The sequence below is a fragment of the Aythya fuligula genome, chromosome 1, assembly GCF_009819795.1.
Source record: "Aythya fuligula isolate bAytFul2 chromosome 1, bAytFul2.pri, whole genome shotgun sequence".
NCBI classification, from domain to species: Eukaryota; Metazoa; Chordata; class Aves; order Anseriformes; family Anatidae; genus Aythya; species Aythya fuligula.
In genome coordinates, this window is record NC_045559.1 from 63037129 (window position 1) to 63062134 (window position 25006).

The 25006-nt window shown below is 42.3% G+C and overlaps 1 protein-coding gene and 1 long non-coding RNA gene across 2 annotated transcripts; both read right to left on the bottom strand.

The window, feature by feature from the left end:
* Positions 1 to 490: 490 nt before the first annotated feature.
* Positions 491 to 8633, bottom strand: RESF1 (retroelement silencing factor 1). Its single transcript, XM_032185388.1, has 4 exons — positions 8519 to 8633; positions 2296 to 7805; positions 1312 to 1386; positions 491 to 961 (listed from the first exon to the last, which is right to left on the bottom strand). Exons 2-4 carry the CDS (start codon positions 7763 to 7765, stop codon positions 819 to 821), a joined length of 5688 nt encoding a protein of 1895 aa, XP_032041279.1. The 5' UTR covers positions 7766 to 7805; positions 8519 to 8633; the 3' UTR covers positions 491 to 818.
* Positions 8634 to 8653: 20 nt separating this feature from the next.
* Positions 8654 to 24286, bottom strand: LOC116488077. Its single transcript, XR_004253130.1, has 3 exons — positions 24254 to 24286; positions 13728 to 13881; positions 8654 to 8683 (listed from the first exon to the last, which is right to left on the bottom strand). It is a non-coding gene; the product is annotated as an uncharacterized LOC116488077 (long non-coding RNA).
* Between the last annotated feature and the right edge of the window lie 720 nt (positions 24287 to 25006).

Genomic DNA, 25006 nt, shown 5'->3' on the forward strand with positions numbered 1-25006 from the left:
AATTCAAACTCCCCGCACTTCAACAATTGTGCTTTTCTTTCAAATGTAAAGAAAGTAGAAAGAGGGAGGAAGGGAGGGAAGAAGGGAAAAGTCTTCAGTCAACTATCAGTTTACAGCACTGTGTTCAGATAAAGAATTCTGAGTTCGATTTCTACAAGTTCTACAAAAATAGAAGTGAGAAAACTGGGCAGCAGCATAAACACCTCATAGTATCCCCTTATCTTTACGTTTGATTTGGGGGTTTTATATCTGTATTCCAAGTTTTAAAAAAAGGTTTCCACAAAAAAATAGAAAGTCTTGTTAGGAGCACAATAATCGAACTAGAATAAATAGAAAATAAAGGTGTCATGCCTAGGAATCCCTGCAATCCTTCCCTAGTAGGAATATTTTTCCACTGCCAGCAATGGAAAGTATCACAAGCATAACTTTTCCAGAAGAAGAAAGTAAAACAGATTATGATTTAAATGAGTTTGAGGTTTGTTGGTGCATCTTTTTTTTTTTTTTTTTTTTTTTTTGGTCAATATAGAGCTAAATCCTGGCTCTTTAAAAGTAATTCAAATATAACAAAAACAAAATGTATTTGACAATGACACTGTCAGCACCAAAGCCTATTTGTGCAATAAATACAGATTAAGCAAATTATCAGTTATTCACAATTATTAGGCAAACAGGGCTGAAGTATTGCCAACAACATGATGTATCTCTCTCTATATATAACAACTATGCAGAAATATGAAGTAAATAAGAAAAAAAATCGTAGTGTTGGCATTTTTTTTCACCAATAATATTGAGTAAGACCTATGATACAGGAGTGCTATCTAGGCCTTTGCATTACTTTTTTCCAGATACATTTTCTTGTAGGTCTGAAACATCTCTTTTGAGTCTTTGATTGGACTGTGAAGAGCCACGCCATCTCCTTCCAGGATTTGTATGGCTGTATCAAGTGGAATACTGTCCTCAACTGAAAGACAGACAGAGAAGCAGGTTAAAGCAAAGGTCACCAAGCAGCTAGCTTGGGCTTTGCCTACAGTTTAAAGCTCTGGCTGAATCTCAACATGGGTGCTCTCTCTGATTCAACTGTACACATTCAAGCAGGAAAATGCCATTGATCTCCAACTACACATTCTCATGACAATAAAAATCTCCACAAATCTTTGAAACTCTTATGTCTACTCAGTAGTATCCATTCTGGCAACAGAGACAGTAAAGAATCAGTCAAAATAGACAAAGCCATGTTGAAAAGGAACACTTAAACCAAGCAAAGAGTATTCAACTTTTATTTCAAAATCAATAATCAGAGGGGCAGTTCACCTGTCGAGATCCCTTCCTTTTTTTTTTGCTTCACTGGATCGTATTTTAACCAGTCTTCTTTTTTACTCTTTACACCTATAAAGAAAATTAAGAGGTTTTTTTTTAGGTTCCTATACGATAAGCAGTGATCTCTATTCAGCATTAGGTTTTAACATATATGCTACCACAGGAAAAGGGAAATTTTCTTTGGCTGTGAATTTGACTGCAAGAGGCAGTATGTACAACTTCAGGTTTGTTTTTATTTAAAATCAAAGATAGTGTTTGACAAAAATATGCTTCAGAATACACCACTTAAAACATATAAAGACTGGGGATAAGAAGAGGAGGAGGGAGAGAAAGACAAAGTAAAGATGGCAGAAGTTACCACAACTAAGAAAGTGCTGCAGCAGTTAAAAAAGTGCAGGATATATTTGGCCCAAGACTCCTTCCTTCTTCAAGGCCTCACTCAGATCTCTCCCTCCTCTGTCTACACAGCTGAACTTACACACAACCAGGCTAACATTGAATACAAATCAGATCGCCTTTAGTAACAACACCAGGGGAATCTGCTCTCCACAAACAAGTCAAGCTACCTTCCACAAGAAAGCTTGAAGGCCTTCTTGCAAAGTTATTTGAAACTGCCACACTCTAAACTAACTTCATTCTGTAAACTTTAAGGAAAAGAAACAAAACATGAAATTGAAGAAGTCTCACTTTTTTCAACTTAACATCTGCCAGAAAGCTAGATAAGCAACTTCAACCTTAAATTTCTACTCCCACATTTTCACTGTCTGCAGTTTTGTATAACACAAATGAAAAAGGAATACTTTTCACTTGCAAAAATTTCTTAATTATTTGGGAAAACAAACTGTAAGTATAGCCAAAATTCTAGCAATGACTCAGTTTTACACACAAGTATTCTACTATACTAAATTCACGACTCTCAACCTACAACTGCCTACATCCATTTGAAAGTGGAAGAAAAGAATTGCACGTGCACCTTACCTGCCACAGTGGTTTTCTCACTTTCCAGAGAATTCTTTGTACTTAAGCTTTCTTCAACAGTAGCTGAATTTCTGAACAGGATCTCTGGACACAGTTTAAATTCAAGTACTTGTGGTTTCCGTGATTTATCATCTTCCGAGGGAGAAGGATCTCTTTTTGAATCTGTGCTATTTTGTGACGCTTTGGACTTTAAATGCCAGACAGGCCTGACAGGTGATGTCTCTAACTTTGTCAGGTATATGCGTTCCTGCGCAGTACGTTTAAATGCAACTCTATTGAGATAATGTTTTTTTGGTTCTTTTTGAAGATGCAATTTTAATCTGTTTGTTCTTCTATTTAAATATAGCATATTTTTATCAGAAAATATTTTCTCAGAACACTTGTCTTTGTTTTGACCATCGAGATGTCTCTCTTTGTTAGAAAAGTAGTTTCTGGAGATGGCAGATCGACCCCTTTTTCTCTGTAGTTTAAGCATAGTGTGATCTCCTATTGAGTTCCTGGGTTTCCAGACATTTTCTCCATTCAATTTTTTAGTCTTGTCAGTATTTATCATGCAATTATATGAGCATTGCTTGGAATTCTTTGCTTCAGACTGTTTTAGTCGTTCATCTTCCACCTTTGTTTTCTTACAGTCTCTCTTTCCAATAATGTCCTTCCTCTTCCGTTTGTATGACTCCTCCTGTGGTGGATAAGCTTTTACAGATTTATGTGGAGAATATTTCTGGTTTCTTGACTTCAAATCTTTACTGACAAAGCCTGGGAACTTCATGGTTTCAGTGTGATAACTATTCAGCTTTTTTTGTCCTTTTTCTGCTGCTAATTTTGCTTTCTTTTTGGTATTAATTCCTACATTTTGTCCAAGTGTGTCTTTTTGTTTCCCACAGTTTTGTTCTTCACCTGTGTTCTCATCACAGGTGTTTTTTTTTTGGCCTTGATGGGCTTCAGCATGCTTAATTGCAGCAGTGTCTGATTTTGTACATTTGTGAATGTCTGTTCTGGATTTCATGATCAAACCTGTTTTGGTTTTATCTTTTGAAATGGAATCCACTTTGAAAACTCTCTCTTTTTTTGATGACTTTGTCATGTTGTCTAAATCCGCATGACCAGCTTTCTCTGATAACTCTTCTTCTGAGGCTTTCCGATTATCTTTTTTATCAGAATTAGATTCTTTCCCTAATAGTGGAGTGATACTACACATTTCTGGTTCTTCTTTACTGTTACTGCTCTTTGATTTATCAAGATCTTTTTTTTCAGAGGAATTGAGTGGTCTAATTTTTTCTGTTTCTGTTGGAAGTGGTTTCTGTTCATCATCCATCTGGAGCCTGGCTTTTTTGGTCATTACAGCAGTATATTTGCATGCATCTTTTTTATTTTTGTGAACACGATTTGTAACATTTTCAGAAGTTGGTGGATTTCCTGATGCACAGTTGTTCTTCACTGGGGCATCAGATTTACTGTTGTTTTCTTGTCTCTCTGCAGAGTTGATATTTTCAGCTTCTGAACACTGATCATTACCCTTTTTATCTGAACCAGAAGTTCTGCATTCACAAGAGCCTTGTGGCACTCCACCTAGTTCAGACAGCCAATACATTAAACAACAGTAATTGTCTTCCTTTCTGGAATTGGGTGGTGGCTGAGGGTTTTCTTTCTCCTTACATAGGCTTTGATCAGGTTGAACACTGCTTTTGAGCTTCTCCTCCTGGGGTGAAGCCTTTTCAGGTTGAGTCAATGCTCTGCTGCTTTCACTAGAGGAACATGGCTTCTCTTCAGGAAATATTTCTTGCACCTGACCAGAGCTTAACAGTGCAATTTGTAGCTGATCTATTGGGTCCTTTGAATTCGACTTTTTGTCAGAGATTTGAGTCTCTTTTTGAGTTTGCTTCTCTGTCCGCTCAAGCACAGAATCATTTCGTACTGGCTCTTTTGTAAGCAAATCAGCCCCTTCAATGCCATATGGAAACTCTTGCAAAAGTTCAGTCAGCTGATTCTTTAGATATTTAATAGGCTCTGCTCCAAAAAGGTTCACTTCTTCTATGCTATTTTTAGTAGAGGTGTCATTTTCTTTATTGACATCTGTTGTAACAGAGAACACATTTGTTTCAGCAGTCACACTCATCAAGAAATCTGGTGAACTTTGAGCTAACTCCTGGTCTAACCTAGGAAGAACGTCCAAGTTATTTTCAGGATGCTTGTAAGATGCATTTACCAGCATTTTTTTCACTAAGGCAGAATTTGTTCCAGGAGGATTGCCACTGCTTTCTTTCTCAGAATGGATGGTTTTAAAACTATCCAAAGTCCTACCTGCTTCACTAACACACCTAGATGACTCTCCCAATGTGTTTCGCAGCAAGGTCTCTTGCTGGAGAGAGTTCTTGCTCAAGTCATTTTTATTCAAGTCCAGCAATTGCTCCTTTTGCCTTGGGTCAGATGCATTTTCTCCTGATGAGGTACCGTTATTTAATGCATTAGTCTGATGGACGGAGCTGAATATGCTTGCTATTTGTGGATTATAGGATGCATCACCTTCAACAAGAGAGCATACACTAGAAATATGAAACATCTGTTCTTCTAACAGAGCTGTAGGAATATTTCCTGTCTCTAACACTGTTTGCTTATCTTCACAGTCTTTATTACCTTCTTGAAAGATTTGACCATAAAAATTCAGGTCCAACTCAGAAAGAGATGACTTGTTTTGTGATCTGAGATTTTCACCAGCATCTTCCATGGTTTGACAAAGTTTCCTTTGTTTTTCATCAGACAAATCATTTGTACTCATACTGTTTTTTACTATTCTGTTTCCATTAGCTGATTTGTTCTGTTGCAAATGTGAGTTTTCTTTCTCTACCAGAATACAGTCAGCGGGTGATGAACAGACAGGTTCTACTGTTCCTTTATCAGCACTTCCCACAGTTAAAACATTTTTCCCCTCTTCTTGCAAGCTACGTATGCTTCCTGTGTCAATTACTAGACAGGTTTTATCTGCAGATTTTTGACACTTGTCTGCCTGCTCACTCTGTGTTACCTGTTTAGGAAGCACTAAAGGAGAGACAACTGCAACTTGGAGTTCAAAACCTTTTATCAAATTGCAGCCCAACGTGTCGTGTTTTTGTCCTACAGAGGCAGTTGTTAAAGGCAAGACCGCTTCATCTGTACTATCTGGAAGATTACCTTGTTCTCTCTTACTCACTGTGTTTGGGCTGTAAGGTAAGGGTAAGATCTGATTTTCTGTGGGGCTTTCATTTGACTGGCTATTTTGAATACTTGCAGGTTCTGAACCACGTTTTCTCCACAAGCCCAGGCATGCAGTTAGTTCTTCTGCAGAGTAACTACAATTGCTTTGTTTAAAACATGAATTTTTAGTAAGCTGCATTTTTTTCTTTTTCTGAGCTACTTCACTCTGGACTTTATTTTCATTAGACTGCATTGTTTCTGATACAGGAGTGCGAGTGTGGACCATAACTGTCCGCTCACCTTTCAGACTGGCTACATTCTTTTCTCTACAGTCCTTCGATAAGCTTCCATCTTTGCCCTTTAAATCCACCCGGGGTTTTTCACAGCAAAGGAGATTAGTCAGTATGTTATCGGCAGTAGCACCAGCTTTCTTCTCTTTCAACATATTTGTGCTGCTCAATACAAACTGAAGAAAGGATGAGTTCTCAGGGTAAGCTGATACATTCTTTGATGCATTTCTGACAGAGCTATTGGTTTGATTAAAACCTGAAGTATTGTTGGAGGATGTGAGAGTTTTTTGAGAGGAAGCCAAGGCTGACGCATCTTTTTGTCCCAGGATGGGAGCACTCTCAGGATTATTTAATTGAGCTGGGAGTTTGTTGTGAGAAGGAACAGGAAATGACTTTGATAAAAGGTTTCCCTGTTCTACCTGATGATTACTCCGAGCCACCTCTAATTCTCTGTTGTCAGCACCAGCTTTCTGTTTGTCATTTTTCTCTTCAGGTGAAGAGTTAAGAACGGGTTGTTGCTGAGTGTCTGTCCTCACTGCTTCAGATGGGGACGGTGCTACGTTTTGATTGGGCACCTGAGGAAGAGGATTAGAGAGCACGCTTTCATCACTGGCAGCAAGTGTGGGACTGCTCTTACCAGGTTGTGAAGCTAATAGTCTTTTAAAATGATGCATCTTTTCAAGCAGGGTGCATTTCTTTTTAATATAGTGCAGTCTTTCAGTTTCTGGAACTAGATCACCCTCTGCTGCTTTCCTTTCATCTTCTTTTGCTGAAGAAGTTTGAGAATTAACAGGTACATTCACTGAACTATTAGTCTGACTTTCCTGAACTGAAGCAGGATCACATGATGGCTTTGTAGCAACCACTGAAGAAAGAGTTACTATTTCATGCAAAATACTACACAATTCTTTGGAAGCATCAGTGGATGATGCAGACAATTCATTAAAAGTCTGATTTGCTGTCACATCTCCACTTGAGTTACAGGCATTCATAACTGATTGACTGACTTCTCCAGATTGCTGCGTCTGGCAGTATTGCTGAACACTGTTAATACCAGAAGCATTTTTTTGATCTAACAGGCACCTCTGTTGGCTGAGAGTATATCCAGTAGACACATTTTGAACTTCCTGTTGTGCACCTAGCAAAGGTTGTGCTGCAGCTCTTGAATCACAGTTGGCAGGCAGCAAAGCTGGTGCAGAACATCCACTGGGAGCTTCCAATCCCATCTGATTTGGTATATATTGTGGCAGCTGTGCATTTGCTGTAGTATTTTGACTTGGTGACTGTGAAACTTGAAACTGTTTACTGAAATAATATATTTGGCTTTGCACATGTTGCCCAGGCGTACCAAGAGACAAAGAACTGTCCTGAGAATGGACATATTGACGGGATGACTGATGGACCGGTAGAGAAAGGCTTTGAAATGAAGCAGGACCATTCGTGTTATACTGCAGTGTGCACCCCACCTTTGAAGAATTAGTGCATTCGCGGTTACTTTGATACAACATCATAGCTCTCATCGAATTATGCTGTGATGTTTGTGACTGCATGGCATAACTGTTCGTGGTGGCATGCTGAGGTCCCTGAAGCATGTTCCGCAAGTTATTCCCATTGCTCCTTTGAGAAGGCAGGGGAGCTAACTGTCTGTAGGAAGAAGTATGTCTACTAGAGCTTTGCCAAGAGTTCTGAGTCATCTCTGTCTGTGCATGTGACATTTGATTGGGAGGTCTTGGTGCAATTACTAAATATGATGGTAGACGCTTATTGACTGAGTATTCTGAGGCATGAAAATCTTTGCCAGACACAGATGTTCCTGGTACAGGAACATTGACAGTTGGTAGATACATAACTTCGTTATTTCCAGCATAACTACACACATTTTCAGAGGAAAATGTATTTCTTTGAGGAAAAGCATGTGCTTTAGGAAGCAACTGAGTGTAACACGCTTGTCTACTTTGCTGGTTATTCTGTGCATCAGCATTCTTGAGTGGTCTTGCATTCCAGTCCATCTTTTCTTGATTTATTTTTTTTCAGTATAAAACCAAAATTCTAAAAACAAAACCAAAATCAAACCTTAATCTCCTATCAAAACCTATTTCATTTGCCAAGAAGTAATTTAGAACGCATTACAAACAGAACCATTCGAATTAAATTGCTAGATAGAACAGCAACTCCTTTGGCACATCCAGTGGACATCAATGAATGTCAAGCCATGTAGATTATTTCCCAGAACACTGTTAAGATACAAAGATACAGAATAGCAAATAACAATTCTATTGTCTGTTTAATGAATAACAGGATCCTGAGATTATTTTGCTAATTCCACTATCATTCAACTTTTTAATTTAATAATAGATTGCTCTATTTCCCTTCTCATCCAAATCTCATTAAAAAAAATTGCATCTGTATAGCATGATATAATAAGCAAATTTTAAGAGCAGAGCATAAGAGGACCCTAAAGAAATAATATAGGTCAGAGTTTTCATACAAGACTGGACTTCAATTATTCATTCAAACGTGACAGAATAAAGAAGAAAACAAGTGCGGGTTCAGTAAAGATCTCTCATAATAATGGACTAAATAAAATTTAGCAGGCTTGAAGGCGTGAAGTATGAGGATGACATCATCATCATCACTACTTTTTCAGCTGTTACTGTAAGTACACCTGCAGGAGGCGACGGTCACAGATCTGTAACCCTTCATGTGTTATATTCCATAATTTACATTGATTATCAACAAGCCCAGCTGCGTGAGTATGTTACCTGTGAATGACCGACAGAAAGCTGTTATAGCCAGTATCTTCAAAGCCAAACACTACTTTAACCTTCAGAAATTTTGGTCTGTTTTTTTTGGGTGGTCCTTTGGGAACCCAGGAGTTGGACTCGACGATCTTTGTGGGTCTCTTCCAACTTGGATATTCTATGATTCTGTGGAAAAAAATAAAAATAAAAATGGTAAATTCCTCTCAGTACAATCAAACCCACCTAGGACAGAACCAACAGCCTACTTTATGCTGGGTGTTACCCTCAATTTCTTAACAAAATATTTCACATGATTTCTCCCAGGTCAACCAAGGCTCCTGACTTTCTAACATGAGTTCTTTCAGATTAAGTCTCTCTTGATTTCAAATTCAGAATTAGACATGTAACTCAGATCTAGCTGATAAAAGCCATAAAGTTAAAGCCATCTAGCTGATTGTCCAGGTGTTATTATTAATGGAAAGACAGCTGTATCTCTTCACTTTCTTACTTCTGTGCTCTCAGAGGACAATAATACAAAATGAAACTGGAAAGCAAAGTTGCATGTGGAATTTGAAAAAAAAAAAAAACAAAAAACATTACAACAGCACAAATCATCCAAGATTAACAACAGTATTAAGGCATTTAAAGTAATTAAATTACATTTAAAGTAATAAAAGAAGCTTAGATGGGAACAGAGGCTTTTGCACCCAAGCTGAAGACTTCAGACTGATAATATTTGACTGGAGATTTCCTGATAAATAATCATGGGATAAAACAATCATCTCCTTGAAAAATAGCTGCTGAAGCTACTTAATACACTCACATTCCAGAATTATCATTTAGATGTGTGAACAAGACTGAAGTGACATCCAGTAGTAACTCCAAAATCTTCATGAAACAGGAGAAACTTTGACTACATGCAGTATACAACCTAGTCAAGAGTAAAGCCCAATTCCTGGCAGTGTCAAGACCATGCAGATGAGGAACACAGCCTTACTTCATAGTTGCTAGCTGAATTAAGACAACATTAAGTCTGTGTAGTACAGCAGCTCTCCCCTAACTCTCCCCCAAGCATCACCCCTTTGCTACCCATATGCCTGGTCTATGATTCATGGAAGAGCTGTCACAGCATCATTCCTCTGTTATCTATAGTGTGGTGGAGCCTGACACTGCATCATCCCTGTTATCTACACACTACAGGCACGAGACTATCAGGGCTCCCCCAACTGTATCCAGTGCTCCTGTGACATGGCTAATTGATGAAGGCATTATTATATGCTAAGAGAGAGAGAGAATTGCACAACCTGAATCATAGCCAAAATAGAAAAAGACCTGAACCATGAAAAATTACTGGCTGAAAGTCAATCATCTCATGGTCCTACAAACAGCAATCTCAAGCAGGAGCCCTTTGAGCTCTTCAGAATCACAGTGGGCTGTGACCCAGGAACTCCCACTGGAAGGGATCCCTCTCAGGGAAGACTTCTGCTGAGAGCCAATGCATAATTGGGAAGAGCGAGTATTACACTCTAATAAGGTGGAAGTCCTTAGGCACGCAACTAACTTGAGAAACCCCTGATACCCTGCAGTAAGTCTCATGTGAACCTTGCCATTCTGCAATCTTTGTTAACTCTTTGTCCCATTAGACTCTGTTAATTGCTATACCATATCTAACAGCTTCAAAGTTTTAGATATCACATAAATCCAACTTCATAATTACCACCAAAGTGGCAATAAATTTCAATCGCTGCTAAATATTAGTTTATCTGAGTAACATTACAACAGCCTCCAACTGTGATCACAACCTGAAGCATCATAATTTTAATACAATAAAACATGCTACGAAAAGTGGTATTTGGCAGAAAGCATTTGTCTTACGAAGAACGGTTGAGAAGATCAATATCAGTACAAGACTTCAAAAGACAAAGAGAAGACTACTCCTCACATATGCCTGCATCATTCACCTGCTACATTCTCTTCTTGACCAAAAGCCTTAAAAACCATCAGCAACTGTTTGGGCTACTGCCAGTTCTTCACTGAAGGTGCACAGAAAGGGAATGGAGAGACCCAGTGAATGCAGGAGTAACAGCACAGCCCTTCCACAAATCTATTATGCAACTCATGTGGCTATACCTAGATTTCTCCATCAGGTAGTTTAAGGCTTGCCTCTGTATTACATAGTGTCCCTGGATCACCCTTCTGAGAAGCATCACATTTCACTTGCAGAGGAATTTGGAAGATCAATATAGATGACAGTAAGTTTAACTGGAATGGGTTTTTAGTCTAAGGTTAAATATTCAAGGGGAAAAAGAACAATACTTTCAAACGGTGGAAAACTGTTCCCTTTGGTTTTCTAGTAACCTTGATCTACACAAAACATGGTCTAAATTCATTTCTGATAGAAGGCAGAAAAGTCTCAATTTTCATTGGCAATTTTCATTATTGCTTATTCCTAAGAGACCATCCTCAAAGAGAAAATATTAGACAAATTAAATGAAACACAATCAAAACATGTCAGTCTTTATCTACTGGATCAAGATATTCCAGCAAAAACTTAATACTTCATTCACTGAACATCAGAACTTAACATTAGAGTACCCATTCCTGCATACTGAAGCCAGAAAACACCTAAATAAGGAAAACGAAGTGTGTAACTCACCATTAAGACTTGGGAGAACCTGATGTGTCACTGTAAGACAAAGGTAACATAGCAAGAGGCTGCAGAACCACAGTGGGAACTACTGTGCCAAGACAGGACAGTAACTGAATTGCCAACCCAGAGCAAGTATTTACCATTTCCGTAATGAGACAGGGCAGTAACTAAACTGCCAATTTAAAATTAATATACTTGGCATTTTGACTAAATCCTAAAAGCACTAAAGCAGATAAGGCACTTGCATAGCTATCATCAGGTAAACTGCTTGCCTGCCCGTTGGTTTCTGTGATTCAAAAGGGGACACAGACTCCCAGTTGAAATGGAGTGAGCAAGATTAGAAGCCAACAGATTGCAGAAACCAAAAGTAATAAAAAGATTGCTTGTCAACTCCAGGTAAGGCCAACTTCAGAGGATCACAGCATTGAAGATCCCACCACCTGGTGGCAGGTGTTGGGACTCAATGGCAATACAGGCAAACTTTCTTGACCAGACTACCTTAATACACAAAGACGGACACCCCTGAAGCCTCCATGCCGTGAATGTGAACTCCTAAGGGCCAATAGAGGGATCCTGCAGACTTTAGCAGGTTGGGAGAACTCATTCTGGGGTTGCTCCTACAACCAACTCCTGACAAATGGGCTGGTTAACACCTGGTAAGAGAAGAATGAAAACATAGCATGCATGCATGCTCTTATGAAAATTTGCAACTGGCTCATCACCAGCCAAGGACAGAAGTCGGGATGTAGAGTATAGAATTACAAGACAAAGTTTATTCATGTGTATGAGGTGACTCAATTGGAATTGAGCACGCCAATCAGACTTCACACACAGCTTTTATGCTTTTTCAGATACTTAGTTGTGTACGGTCATCTTGTCTCTATATGACACATGCATTCTCAACAACTTACACATCATTTTTGAAGCACAGCACAGCGTTTTCTAGCAGTCAATTCTTCATGCCACCTTGCTGGCCCAAATACAGAAGGAGATCTTATCTTTATCATCCAGCCTTACTTGCAGAAAATTGCAAGATGCAGCATGAGCCTACCTGGACATTCTGATGGATGAGTGGGTTTGTTACACTGCTCAGCAGGCAGTTTATCAAGACCCTCACTTCACTGCCCCCAGACTTACAAAGTCGGTCTCCCACAGGTTTCTGATGTCATGAAATCCATATCTCACAAGGCTGGATTAGGTTCCTGAACCTAACAATTCTATACAGAACTTCAAGACCTTCTGGTAAAACTCCATCCACTTAACATTTGCAACAGTATTGGGCTGTAGAGTCCATACATAGTACATCTCTAATACTTAAGATTTTTTGTCAGAGCGCACACTGAGGTTGAAAGCAAGTTAACCTGAAGGGCATTTGCCTAGAAATGATCAAGTCAAAAGGAAGGCAATCACCTGGATTAAACAGGATCAGGAAAGTTCAAAGACACTTTTAAAATAAAAGAGGAATCAACCAGAAAAATATAAAAGCAGCATGAAAATTTGTATCAAAAGGAATATACCTTCAAGTAGAAACAGCAGGAGCCAAGAACATGATACTGTCCATGGTCACTTTGCCAACATCAGAAACCCTACTTGCACCAAAAAGCATTTTCTCCATAAGATGCCTTGAGCAGCCCAGCTTGCATCCAGCTAGTGTGGCTGAACCCACACCTCAGGCATCTGTATGCAAACTCACGGGATGCCTTCTCACCAGCATGTGGATCAGCAGGCTGCAGGGCACAGCAAAGGCTCATACAGAGCTAGAGCATACCCATCTCCCACAGAAGGGGTGTGCAAGAAGAGGGCGTGTGCTTATAACCCATACTTTGGGGGAAAAGAAGGGAGATGAAGCACTTTGTTGGATGAAAGGTAGTTTTTTTTTTTGTTGGTTTTTTTTTGTTTTTTTTTTTTTTTTTTTTTTTTTTTTAGAAACTGGATGATTAATGTTTCATGCTTTGTTTGTCACATTACTAATTTTCCTTCTGAAGGTATCACCAATGGATTCCCAGTTAATTACAGTTGTTAATAACTGATTCAATAATAAACAACATGAACAGACTGGTTCTCTACTAGCTTACTAAACCTGTACGTTATTTTATGTGGGCAAATTTGTGTTCTGTAGTTGTACACTACAGTGCTTGGTCTATTAGAAAAATCATTAACGTGTGCACAGTTGTGGTCTCTGTGCTTCTGTAGTACAGTTACACATTTTGCTTCTGGTAACAGACTGACCTTAAGCACGATTAGAGGAGCAAGTAAATTCACCTGGAGATTAGTGACCTCAACAACTCCAAAGTACCATAGGAAATAACCAGGAGTAGGAGATGACAGGAACGATGAAAATTCGGGAATATTTGATCAGACAACCCATGCAGCACTCAGACCAGCAGACTGGTAATTTAACCCAGCCTAGCAAAGAAAACTGTGAAATGGCCCTTGATGACCATTTTAAAGGGAACAGCCATCGGCAGATCTCGCTGCTTTCCAAAAGCATTGAAGTTTACTTTGCCCAAGCCTACCGATAAGGGGGAAGCCAGCATTGTACACTGATTTGAATGGCAGTCAGGGAAACTCAATACTTACCAGCATGAGAGCCAGCACGTGGCCAACCTTCCTCCCGTCAGGGGTCAGGATACGTGCACAGGAGCACCACTTCTCCAGTGTAGCTGTCACAGGGCTCCACAAGCAAGCACCCACACAGGCACTTGCTCACTCCCAAGCAGGACAGGGGAGAAAACTGGAGGAGCAAAAACAAGAAAAGTCATGAGTTGAGATAGAAAGCTCACTAGGTGAAGGAAAGCAGGAGACACAGGTCAGAGGGGACAAGCAGCAAAAGGAGATTGCCCGCTGTCTCCCTCAGAAGACTAATGGCCAGCTGCTCTCTGAGCAAGCCACCTTGCAAGCCATCCACCCTCCATCCCCCTTTTACCACCGACCATGATGCTGTACCATGATGTTATATGGCTGGTATGCCCTTGCTATGACCCCTCACAGCCCAGTCACTGGGAAAATAAGGAAAGCGTTGATGCTGCCTGAGCACTGTAGCCAAAATACTGGCGAGTTATCAATGCTGTTTTAGCCACAAATCCACAGCAGCAGCATCTGGGCACATAACTCCATCCCAGCTCATGTCTGATATGCACATGTGGTAAGTTTATAAACATCCCTTGCTGTGTATGTCATGCCTTACTTAGCCAACAGGTATACAAATTAAGGCTTGACTATTTCCCTGGTATATAACCACTTCCATGCTAGTCAATCCACTGTCACAGCACACCTTGCTGAAAGTGAGAGCACAGAAGGCATAAAGGTACTGACTGCTGCAAAAGGATCCTCGTGCTCCAGTACCATGGCTGCCCCAGGCAGATGAAGACCTCGGGAGATATCATCCTAGTGAAGCCCAGCAGAACCCACTAATAATAATAATAATAAAGTCCTGGTCCTCTCAGAGCCCACTAAAGTCAGTAATACATGCTAGACTTACAGGCCCAGTGTCATGTGGGCCCAACCATTTGTAAATTCCTGCTGTACCCATTCCATCACCTTCCCAACTCTCTTAATAGTTAACTGCCCTTAGGGGTAAATATCCCCCTAAACACAAGCAAAAGGGCCCTGACCCAAAGCAGCCTGAAGCATGGGAAGCCTGTTTGGCCCTGGGCATTCCCCAGCAGGCAATCCAGAGTCCCAACATCTGTTTTACTGGCTCTTGTCAAGAACCCTCAACACTACCATGTTTCTCCTACCAGCAAGGGCCCTAGTGGCCCTCCTGCCACTTCATCAGGTAGAAACTGGGAGTCCCCCAGCCCTGCATTACTCGGACTTAGCAGACACAAAATTAACACCACAGGGGGACTGGTCAGAACCTAACAATCCCTCTGAGGTGGCATGGAAGGTGCAGATAATAGGGATTTCTGATCCAAAGGTAGATGTCACCATCAGTGATAACGTCTGTGTTGCCTCATTGATAGATGTGCTCAAAATTCTGCAGTCAGTAGATCAGCCTGGAGGGGACTGATTTCCTCACAACCTGCAGTAGCCCACGGGTTCAGAGGAGCCCCTCCAACCCTTCCTGTAGTCAGTCGAGTGCTACTTCCCTAATGGGCAGATGGCCCAAGGATCTGCAATTATGGGAGGTTCTAACATCTGTTGTGGAGTAACCCAAATACAATTCTGATGAGGTCAGAGCAGAAGCAGTTTAATACTATAGGGGAGGACACAGCAGCAGTGACACGACTGATGATATGGAACTCTGACCAACTGGGACAGTTGTAGAGTTTAAGTAACTTCAAATTAGCCAACTCATTTTTTCCACAGAACTACAGTGTCAGATGTAAGCAAGATGTAGTAAATTACAAGAAAGAAAGGTAACAAACAGATTGCTTCAGATAAGGAAGCTCTACTCGAGGCCAAACCTTCCATGATTCTCACAGAAAGGTACTGTCTCCTGGTACTTCTGAACAGGAACTCTTCCCCAAAGTTCACATACTCCACCAAAGTTCACATACTCGAAGAAGCACCTCTCCTACCTTCGATGATCCATGTTGTTAAAAACCTGGAAACCTGCATGCCCAGAAGCCCACCACCTCTCTTCTAACTGAATTTGAAGAACATGGAGCACTCACTGTGGCTGGTACTCTCTACGTTCGCAGTTGACACAATTCTTGCAAGCCACAGTAGGCCTTGATGTGATCATTCCTTGAACTGACGGCTCTAATAATGGAGCGACAGGCAGGCACTCAATGCCATGAAGTCTCTGACAGGAAAATGATGGATTGCATCAGAGTCCAGGAAACTACAGGATAAGAAATCTGAGCTTGACTACGAGTTCATCACTTTATCTAATATATATGGCGCCTCATCCCTTTGGTATCTTTGGTATTCAAGGAAAATCCATCATAATATCATTCCTCTGTTGCTTGCAGAGTGTGGTGAAGCCAGATGCTGCCTCACTCCACTGTTTTTTGTACAATACAGGCACTGGATGATTAGATGATCAGGCCTCCCCTGACTGCATCTGGGGCCCCCCGGCATGACTAGTTGACAAGGGCACAATTAAGTGCTACAGGGAAGAGGATTGCACAACCTGAACCACAAGCACAGTGGACCATAAACATAATGAAAAAGACCAGAATCCTGGAAAAATAATCACTAAAAGTTAATTATCTCACAATCTTATAAATAGCAAGAACTCTCTGAGCTCTCCAGGGACCACAAGTGGGCCGCACCCTCAATCTCCCCCTGAGCTGCACCCATTTGCCTTTTTAACAACCCCACCCAGCCAGTGCACAAACACAATGGGGTCTTGGCATCTGACCATTGAGTACCCAGGCATAATGTTTGCCTCCTCTCTGCCTCATACAGAATGGTCCCAATAGCTGATGAAGTAATCAACTCCATTTACCTTCCTTCTTATCTATGCATGGTGATTTGGGGTGTTAAGGACATGCTCTTCTTGTGGCCTATCCCCTTAAACAGATGTGTTCGCTTTAACTTATACTTGGAGTGACATGTAGTATACCTTTACTCACTCACCTTAAGGCTACTGCCATAGTCCTACCATTGCTTGTGGCATCTTCATCATTAGCTGAAACTTTTCCCACCATCACTATATTCCCTCCTCCAAAACAGAACCTTCAGAGCCTCCTAGACACTTCAAACTTCTGGTGCAACATGGTCTTGGGCCTTGTGTTTCAGTCTGCTTGTCTGTCCTTTCTGTTCCTTCCACTTGGGACCAGAAAACGAATCACCAATAGGCCCTAACCCTTCTCTTAAAAGGTACTCAATAATGTCAGTATTTGGGACCCCTCACTTCTATTGGTGGTCCGCTACAGTGAAAACAGTGCTTAGAGGACCTACCCCTAAACCAATCCATTTGCCAGCGTGGGGCGACAAGGTGTGCAAACCCTCAGATTAAGAATGTGAGCATGCTTTTCTTGACACCTTCCTTGTCCTTTCTGATATTGACAGACTCCTTGGGGATCACCCCCTTACACATACGGTTGTACATCCTGTTCTTCACAACGTCCTTTGCAGTGTTTCTTTCCCTGAGGGATGTGCACAATCCATCACCATTCAACCTCAGGCTGTTGGTATCTCCACCATCAGAGCCCATCTTTTCAGTCCCAAACATATTTTATTCTCGCTCCCCTCTCCTTCAAGCTACCTGTAGTCCCCTCAGACTCACCTGTAACAGAGGTCCCTCCTTTCCCATTCCACAGAATGACATCTGGTTTGCTGATGCCCCTGCAATCTTTAATCATATCTGGTTCAGGCATGCCGCTGCCACCCATACTACAATGATCAAGTCCTTACAGACAATTCCTATGACAGTGCCCAGGTGACTGAACCCTTCACTCCTCTGACATCTTCTAGGTGTATCCCCCGACTTCCCTGGTAGAAATCAAGCTCCTTCTGTACCCATACCAGGGAAATTTGGGGCTACCTTCTTTGTGAAGAAATCCAGGACTATGTCCATTTGCATACTTCAGCTGTTGGCCGTGTTGATTCCCATTCTGCTCACCCCACAGCCAAGGCACACAGCATGCCCAACCAGATGCCACTGCTGTGATCAGCAGGGCAGCCGTGGTGGTGAACACTGACACCTTTGATAAAACCAATCACGCCCCAATGCTAGCAGACAAAACTGAGTAAACCAACACAAGCCTCAAGCTGGTGTCTGTCACCATATCCTTGATCTGTAATTTCATCCACTGCCTTAAGGCCATACAGGCCTCTGGCCCAACTTTCATATTCTGGAACCACCTGGCTATTTTAAGGTTTTCTGTATGTAAAAGCTCTTCTCTTTCATCCCATAACCTCTGCAGAAGGAAATCTTACTCTGCTTCAACAGATTATTTTTCTATTCTACTGCCCGTTCCTAGATTAATCTCAACACAGGATTACTCCATTCTTTCACACAGCATGAAGTAAAGCAGTGTAACTGAGCCATTCACAGTAGTTACATGATATTCTTATTCATTACAAAGAGCTTTCTGTAACTGGGCCAAAACTCTAAATACCAAACATACACATTGTAATGCCAGCCATTCTGATCTCAACTGTTTCTTACTTCTTCAGGACACAGAGTTCAGAGAGCAAAAGCTCTAAGAACTGAAAGTCCAGCTCTCTAGGCTCATGCGCCCTCCTTCCCACATTTCTGCTTCTGGACTTGCAGCAGCCAGTCTCAGATAACAGAAAGCACTTCCAAGTAATTCAGTACACTTGACATGTAGTATTATAGAAAGATAATAGCAGCTCCACAGAACTGCACCTTTTGTACAAGGTAGCCTGAATTAACCACATTCCTTTCTCTAGCTCCAAATGCCTGACCAAAAGAAAAACTATATATACATTAAGAATGGTCATTTTTCTTGTTTCATAGTTGTACTTCAGATGTTGTAGCAGCCCCAGCACACAGGGGGGGTCTTGCCACAAAGATTCTCAGCAGTTACATAGGAACTAATTTGTCAGATGTTACCTACATCTCAGATGCAGGCGATCATATGGTGGTGAGAATAACTTCAAGCATATGCAGACCACTCACTTCTCTCTGCAGATTCCATTCCACCATTTCCAGCAGTGTATTCCTGTCTCACCTTCTGCTGTTGGCTTTGCTGTCCTAATGCCATCTGCTGCTACAGACGCAGGCTACAAAAACTGATCTTGAATGGGCCTATTTGAGTTTCACTCTTATGAGTTGAATCAGGTTCTTCCTCCCAGCCTCCCTTTGAATTCTCACTGTACTCTCCTCCACCCAGCAGGACTTCTAATCTGACTTTATTCAGTATTATCCAACTTTACTCCTGAGTCACTTTGTTAGCTTACATCCTCCACACACACAAAAACAAAAAACAAAAACAAAAAAGACTTTTCAGATCAAGCAGTAGTTATTAAAACATAACCCACAAACTTACCCTTTTCAAATCACCTGTCAGAATTATCTTCTTCAAAGCTTCTCATTAGCCTAGCCCACATTCCAGTTTTGCTTTTTTTTTTTTTTTTTTTTTTTTTAAGCGATGCTGTAAGTGACCACCAGCTCCAGCAGGTCTAGGTGGGCTGGGGGTTCCTCCTGCCCTGATGCTGGAGCTCAGCCTGGAGCCCCCAGTGCTGGCCAACAGACACAGCTGCTGACTTCAGGTGTCAACGAGGTGTCCTAGCTGTACTACCACGCTTAGGATAGAGAGTGAGATTATGCAGGGAGAGTTAAGAAATTATTTCTTAAGAAGACAGGACAAGCTGCAGCAATCTCACACAGGGCTCAGTCAGTCAGGCATCCTGACCAACCAGGGTCTGCACTTGACTGGCCCTCTTTATACCCCCCTCTTCCATCTGTCCCCCGCTTTGTTCCTCCCCAGCCAGCTCCCCCTGTCCCCCTGCACTTTCTGCATCCCTTCTCACAGATCCACCATCCTCTTCCTCCCCCTTCACCCAGGACTCCAGGCCTGGATGTTCTCACCATGGAAAAGCCCAGGTCTGCCTGCAGTTTCCTGATAGCCCATCAATTAGCAATGCTGGCACAGTTTGTTTCTTGTCATTGCCTCCTTTGTGCTTGCCTGTCAGGTTTGTCTTTTAAGTTTTGTTTATTGTTTTCCCCTTTTCTTTACAGCCCCACTTGACAAGATGCCTGATCAGATAACCTTGCTGAGATAAACGTCCTCACATTCCAGCACTCCTAGCAAGTGGGGAGCAAACCTCCTGGCGACACTGCTGTCTCCATCACTGGATGTCAAGTTTGTATCTGTGTGATTTCTTCCCCCTCTTCTTCCTTTCCTTCTGCACTGGAAAAGTCCTTCATGAAGCCCATGAGGTCCTTCACCTCCCCCAAGCCCTTATGCTGACCACGTTCCCCAGTTTTACTGTGGAAAAAGGTGTCCTGGAATGGCAAGCCTTCACTGCACCAGCAAGGGCGATTCTTAACCTTTGGTCTGCTATTTCTTCTGCTGCTTTCTCACACACTTCCATTCACACGCGAGCCACATCAATTTTGGTATTTAAGTTACAAATGTCAAATTAAGTTTCAACAGGCATGCTTGAAGTAGGCCTGTTGGACTATTCAAAAATTAGCAAATGCTTAGGGAATGCCTCAAGTGTGGTGAAAAGGGAGGGGTGAGCAGGAACAACATGAGAGTGGAAAAGAAGAAGAAAAGGGTCTGACCACATGCAAGCAGGTCCATCAGGACCAGGGGCTCACAGGTCTAAGGGCAGCAACAGAAAAGACCGGGGCCAGCAACAAAAGGACCTCTGTGTGCTCATATTTCCCCACAGCAAATTTTTATATATGTATTTATAATTTGGTAGGAAACTTCAAGCTGAACTAGCCCAAGTAGGAAAAAAAAAAAAAAAAACAAAAGATGCCACCAACTAGAAACATACCAGTAGCAAAGTAAATGATCAAACACTCATGCAGTTATATATCACTGTGTACAAGAAACTGGCCAATAAAATGATTAACTCTTTAAAAAAAAAAAAAAAAAAAAAGTGCCTTGGCCAACTTTCTCCAGCTTGCATTGAATACGGATTTATAACAAAATAGTTGACAACTCTCACAGGTACTTAGGTACTTTATGTTACATTGGCCTTGGTACATGACACTGCCTGCAACCCTGTCATCACTCTTCTGATTGAACTAAAATGGCATTTCTTGTGGCAGGCAGATAACTGTAGAAATTACAACTATGTAACTCAATTCAAAAAAAATATCCAGAGGTTGTAATAATATCGAAGAGCAAGGAAAAAGCACTACTTGGCACCTGGCAATAAACATAATCTGTATTCATACAGCTACAGCATCAGACAGTGCCTCAAGAGTCATGGGAATTATGCTCACAGACAGAAGGAAAGCAGAAAAGAGGTCATTCTTCTCACCAAGAATGAGGTAACACAGATAAATGCTATAACAGAAATGCTGGTTACAGAAAAAATCTCAGATTGTCACAAGCAGCATCTAGACAAAGCTTGACAGGATTATTCTGAAAGAAAGTGAATTTTCTGCAACCATCACAGACTGCAAGCATTTGGAAGAGCTGCGATTCACAGACAGTTTTAAAATTCTAGTCCTCCACAACACCAAGCAACACAAACATTGTCAAAGAGAGGCCACTGCTGAGAACAGACCCAAATCCAAGGGGAAAAAATATCTCCTAAACAGTGTTTCTAAAACACTTTTTATGAAGCGCCTACACCCCACAGTACATTTGCAGATTTCTAGTCAATATCACAATTCATGGAATCAACCTTGAAATGTGCTTCATACTCTGAAAACCCTCCAACTTCCAAGTTTTCAAAAAAACTTTCTTACATCTTTGGCAGCTGTACATAACTCCATTTAGAAGTACTGCTCTCAAACCATTCGACATCTAATGAATGCTACTTGAAAAAAAGTTTGCAACCTAAGTACAGGATGCTGGCTGAAGCACACACTAGTAAGTTAATTGCATTTCAGTCAAGCAGAATGATAATAATCACCAAAAGCACATAACAGGAGAGCTGTTTGGCATATCTGAACTTTATGCAGGCCACTATACAGACAGCAAGGCCTTAAGAGCCTTCAAGACCATGGGAGTATTTAAAAAAACAGAAGTACAGTCATGATAATGACTGCAAAATCTTTCTTCTCAACTGATTTGTGAAGTTTGCTGTAATGAACAGTATAGTCAGCTATTCCACTCACTGTACAGTCTTCTGCTTGCAGTGCCTCTAAGTAATAAATCCTGAAGATTTTTGTTATTGTTTTACTCTTTCACAGTGATTTGCAGTTTCATAACTGTTGAGAACTTGTGTTTCTGTATAGGAGTCATAAATAACAACACTATCCTAGTAGCGCCTATCAGTCAAATGACTGAAAAAGCAAAAGCCCGTTCCCTGCCAGCAATAGAAAAATACTGCAGTCCTTGAAAAACTGTGGTCATATCAGTAGTAAATATAGTTCAGAAACTTAAAGTGGCAAAAACAGGTTGAGAAATTTCACCTTCCCCAACACGCTTTTTTTTTTCCCCTTCCATATCTTCAGTTGCACTGACCATACTACTTGTGGTGCTTCTGGGGAAAACAAATAGCTATTAATACAGGAAACGTATTTTCAGTTTTTTGTTTGAAAAGCAAGATTACTTCGGCAGTCTTGTTACAGAGCATCCCTTCAGACAGATGTGTAACAGCTACTGGAAGAACAGGACCTCCTTATGGTCTTTGCTCCCAGAAGGGACAATGTCATTAAGCTGCAAGCATTACTTTTATGCAAGCAGCAAAAACCTGTACCAACGATCACTGGGCAGTCTCCTGCCTCTAATAACACATTAGAAAATCTCCTGGGACATTTATAAGTCCAATTTACTAAGAAATAACAGCTTTCTTTTCTTAGGACACAACATCAGCTCATGAATGCAAAGGACAGAACCTCCTAACACTAACAACCGTAATACATTTCTTTACTATACTTCCTTGTTTGTTCCACACACACCCCAGCCCCCTCTTCTTAAGCATCACCAGCAGGCTCTACAATTTCTCACAAACCCTCGGTCAGGTTTAACGAAGCATTAGCTGCTCCAAGATTCAAGATATCCACCTCCTTTCTCTTCTGCTCCCTTTATTCCTACTTCACTGTTTTCAAACCCTCTTCCTGCCCCCTTTTAAAAGAGGGAGCAGAGAGTATTAACCTCCTTCCTGCATTCACTCACTATTAGCTATCAACAAAGAGAAGAAAGGTTCAACACCAAACTCACAGGTCAATCATTGTATTGATTAAGGCCAGGAAAGACCACGACCACCATGACAGAGCCAGCTGAGCAGTTGCTCACAGTTGCAGCAAATGAAACTGAGTGAGCCCAGCACATCAACAATTTATGAAATCACTTCCCCTGTTTGCAATCTGCAGCCAAAAGCTAATGGCCCCAGGTGGGTCCATTTTTTTGTTACGGGCAACAGGGCTGGCAAGGAGCACTGCCTCGAGAGCACACATCCTTATCTGGCCAGGTACACCACCACACCTCTGCTCCATCAGCGTGATTGCTGACACAATGAACCATTTTTGATTGTTTTTTCTCCTGGAAAAGGCAAATATAAAAGCTGGACTTCATAATTTTACATGAAGTTTGGAAACAGATCTAAAAACACTTCAGTACCAGAATGTGTTTGCCTGCAGAAATGATCTAAGGCAAACAACTTGCTGGGTTTTTAAAAGGCACTGTTTGAAGACAGCTTCCAACAGATAAGGGCATTTTACAGATCTACAATTATTGCAGTTAAAGAGTGGGGGGGGAGGGGGATGGAGGAGGGTGAAAAGACATCTGTGCTTTCAGTAGAAAACAACTGAAATAAGTTTCTCCTCAAATCCTGGCAAACCAATGAACTAGGGGAAGCTTTAGCTACGATCAGGCAGGAAACCAAAACACCCCGTAATATATTTTATTTGAATCGGGAAGGGAAGGGAAGGGCCCATCGGCTTTTCATTCAGCTTGCACATGGCAGTTCCAAGAGTTGCCTTCCACCCCCTGAAGCACCAACCAGCAACACAATGAATTAACAGCTCCTGATACACGGCTTCAGAAACAACTTTGCACGTTTTCAAGGCTTTGCTTTGTTACTCGGAGGAACGCCCGACCCGGCACAGCTATCAAGACTAAAGGGCTCGATTTGGTGGATAGCAACATAAAGGCGACCATTAACACAAGCTTGCTTAGCCAGGAATGCCCATCTGAATGCTTTCAGCCTACCGGCTGGGTCTATTTCAGGGAAATGAGGTGACAAGACCGCATTTAAGCAGCTTTTGCCACCAGCGAGCCACAACTTTCATCCTTCCCCCGGGCTCTTTTCGCTTTGCAGCCCTCCGGGGCGGCCAGGGGGGAGCGGGAAAAGGCCCGGCACTGCCAGAGCTCCTGGAAAAACAACCTCAGAGAAAAACAACCCCTGGAGGGCTTCCCAAACACCCCTGACCCTTCCCCGCGCTCCCCGTGAAGCCGACCCCCGGCGCGCCGCAGCCTCCCCGCGCAGCGCGGCCCCCGCCGAGCCCAGCGCGGCCCCGCGCAGGAAGCCGCGGCCACGGCCCCGCCGCCACGGCCACGGCCACGGCCTCGCCTCCCCGCTGCCGCCCTCCCGCCGCCGCCGCCCGGCCTCACCGAGCCCAACGCGGTCGCCCCGCCGCCGGTGGCTCCGCGCCGAGGCAGAGGCGGAGCCGTGGGGCAGGCGGGTGGAGGCCGCCGCTGCTGCCACCGCCGCTGCTGCCCGCCCGCAGGGCAGCGGCACGGCGCCGGGGACCGCCTCGGGGCGGGACCGGGACCCAGACCGGCCCCGCTGCAGGAGGAGGAGGAAGAGGAGGAGGAGGAGGAGGGGGGAGCTGCATAGCTGGGAATTGCTCGTTTCGGCTTCTGGGCTCGTCCAGCCCGAACTCAGGACCGGCCGGAGTGCAGGGGGAGCCTGCCCGGGAGGAGTGGGGAGCGGTAGCTTAAAGGCTCTGCACAAACGCAGCGCGTAGATTTAAATAAATGTATAAACGAGGGAGAAGAAAAGGCATGCAAGCGGTACTTGCAGGTAACCTCCGCACCACAGCACCGCCAGAAGTCCGTGATGTGTTTGGAAGGGCTACGTTTAAGTTTTAAATCGGGTGACAAGCTAGTACTGAATAAACCTTACCTTAAATTTTGCATGCTGACACAGCATACAGGGAAACTAAGAGATAGAGAAGGTATAAGATAGAGAAACTATGTCAGAAACTCTTACATAACCACATAGTCGAGAGGATGATTTTTTTAGTTAGTTTTGCAGATAACCCGACTCAGCTCTTACACGTTGTGACCCACGCAAGTGTTGGGATGTGTGTCCAAGCGGTCTAGCGGGACAGCTGGGTAAAGGGATTGGCAAAGGAGAGATGA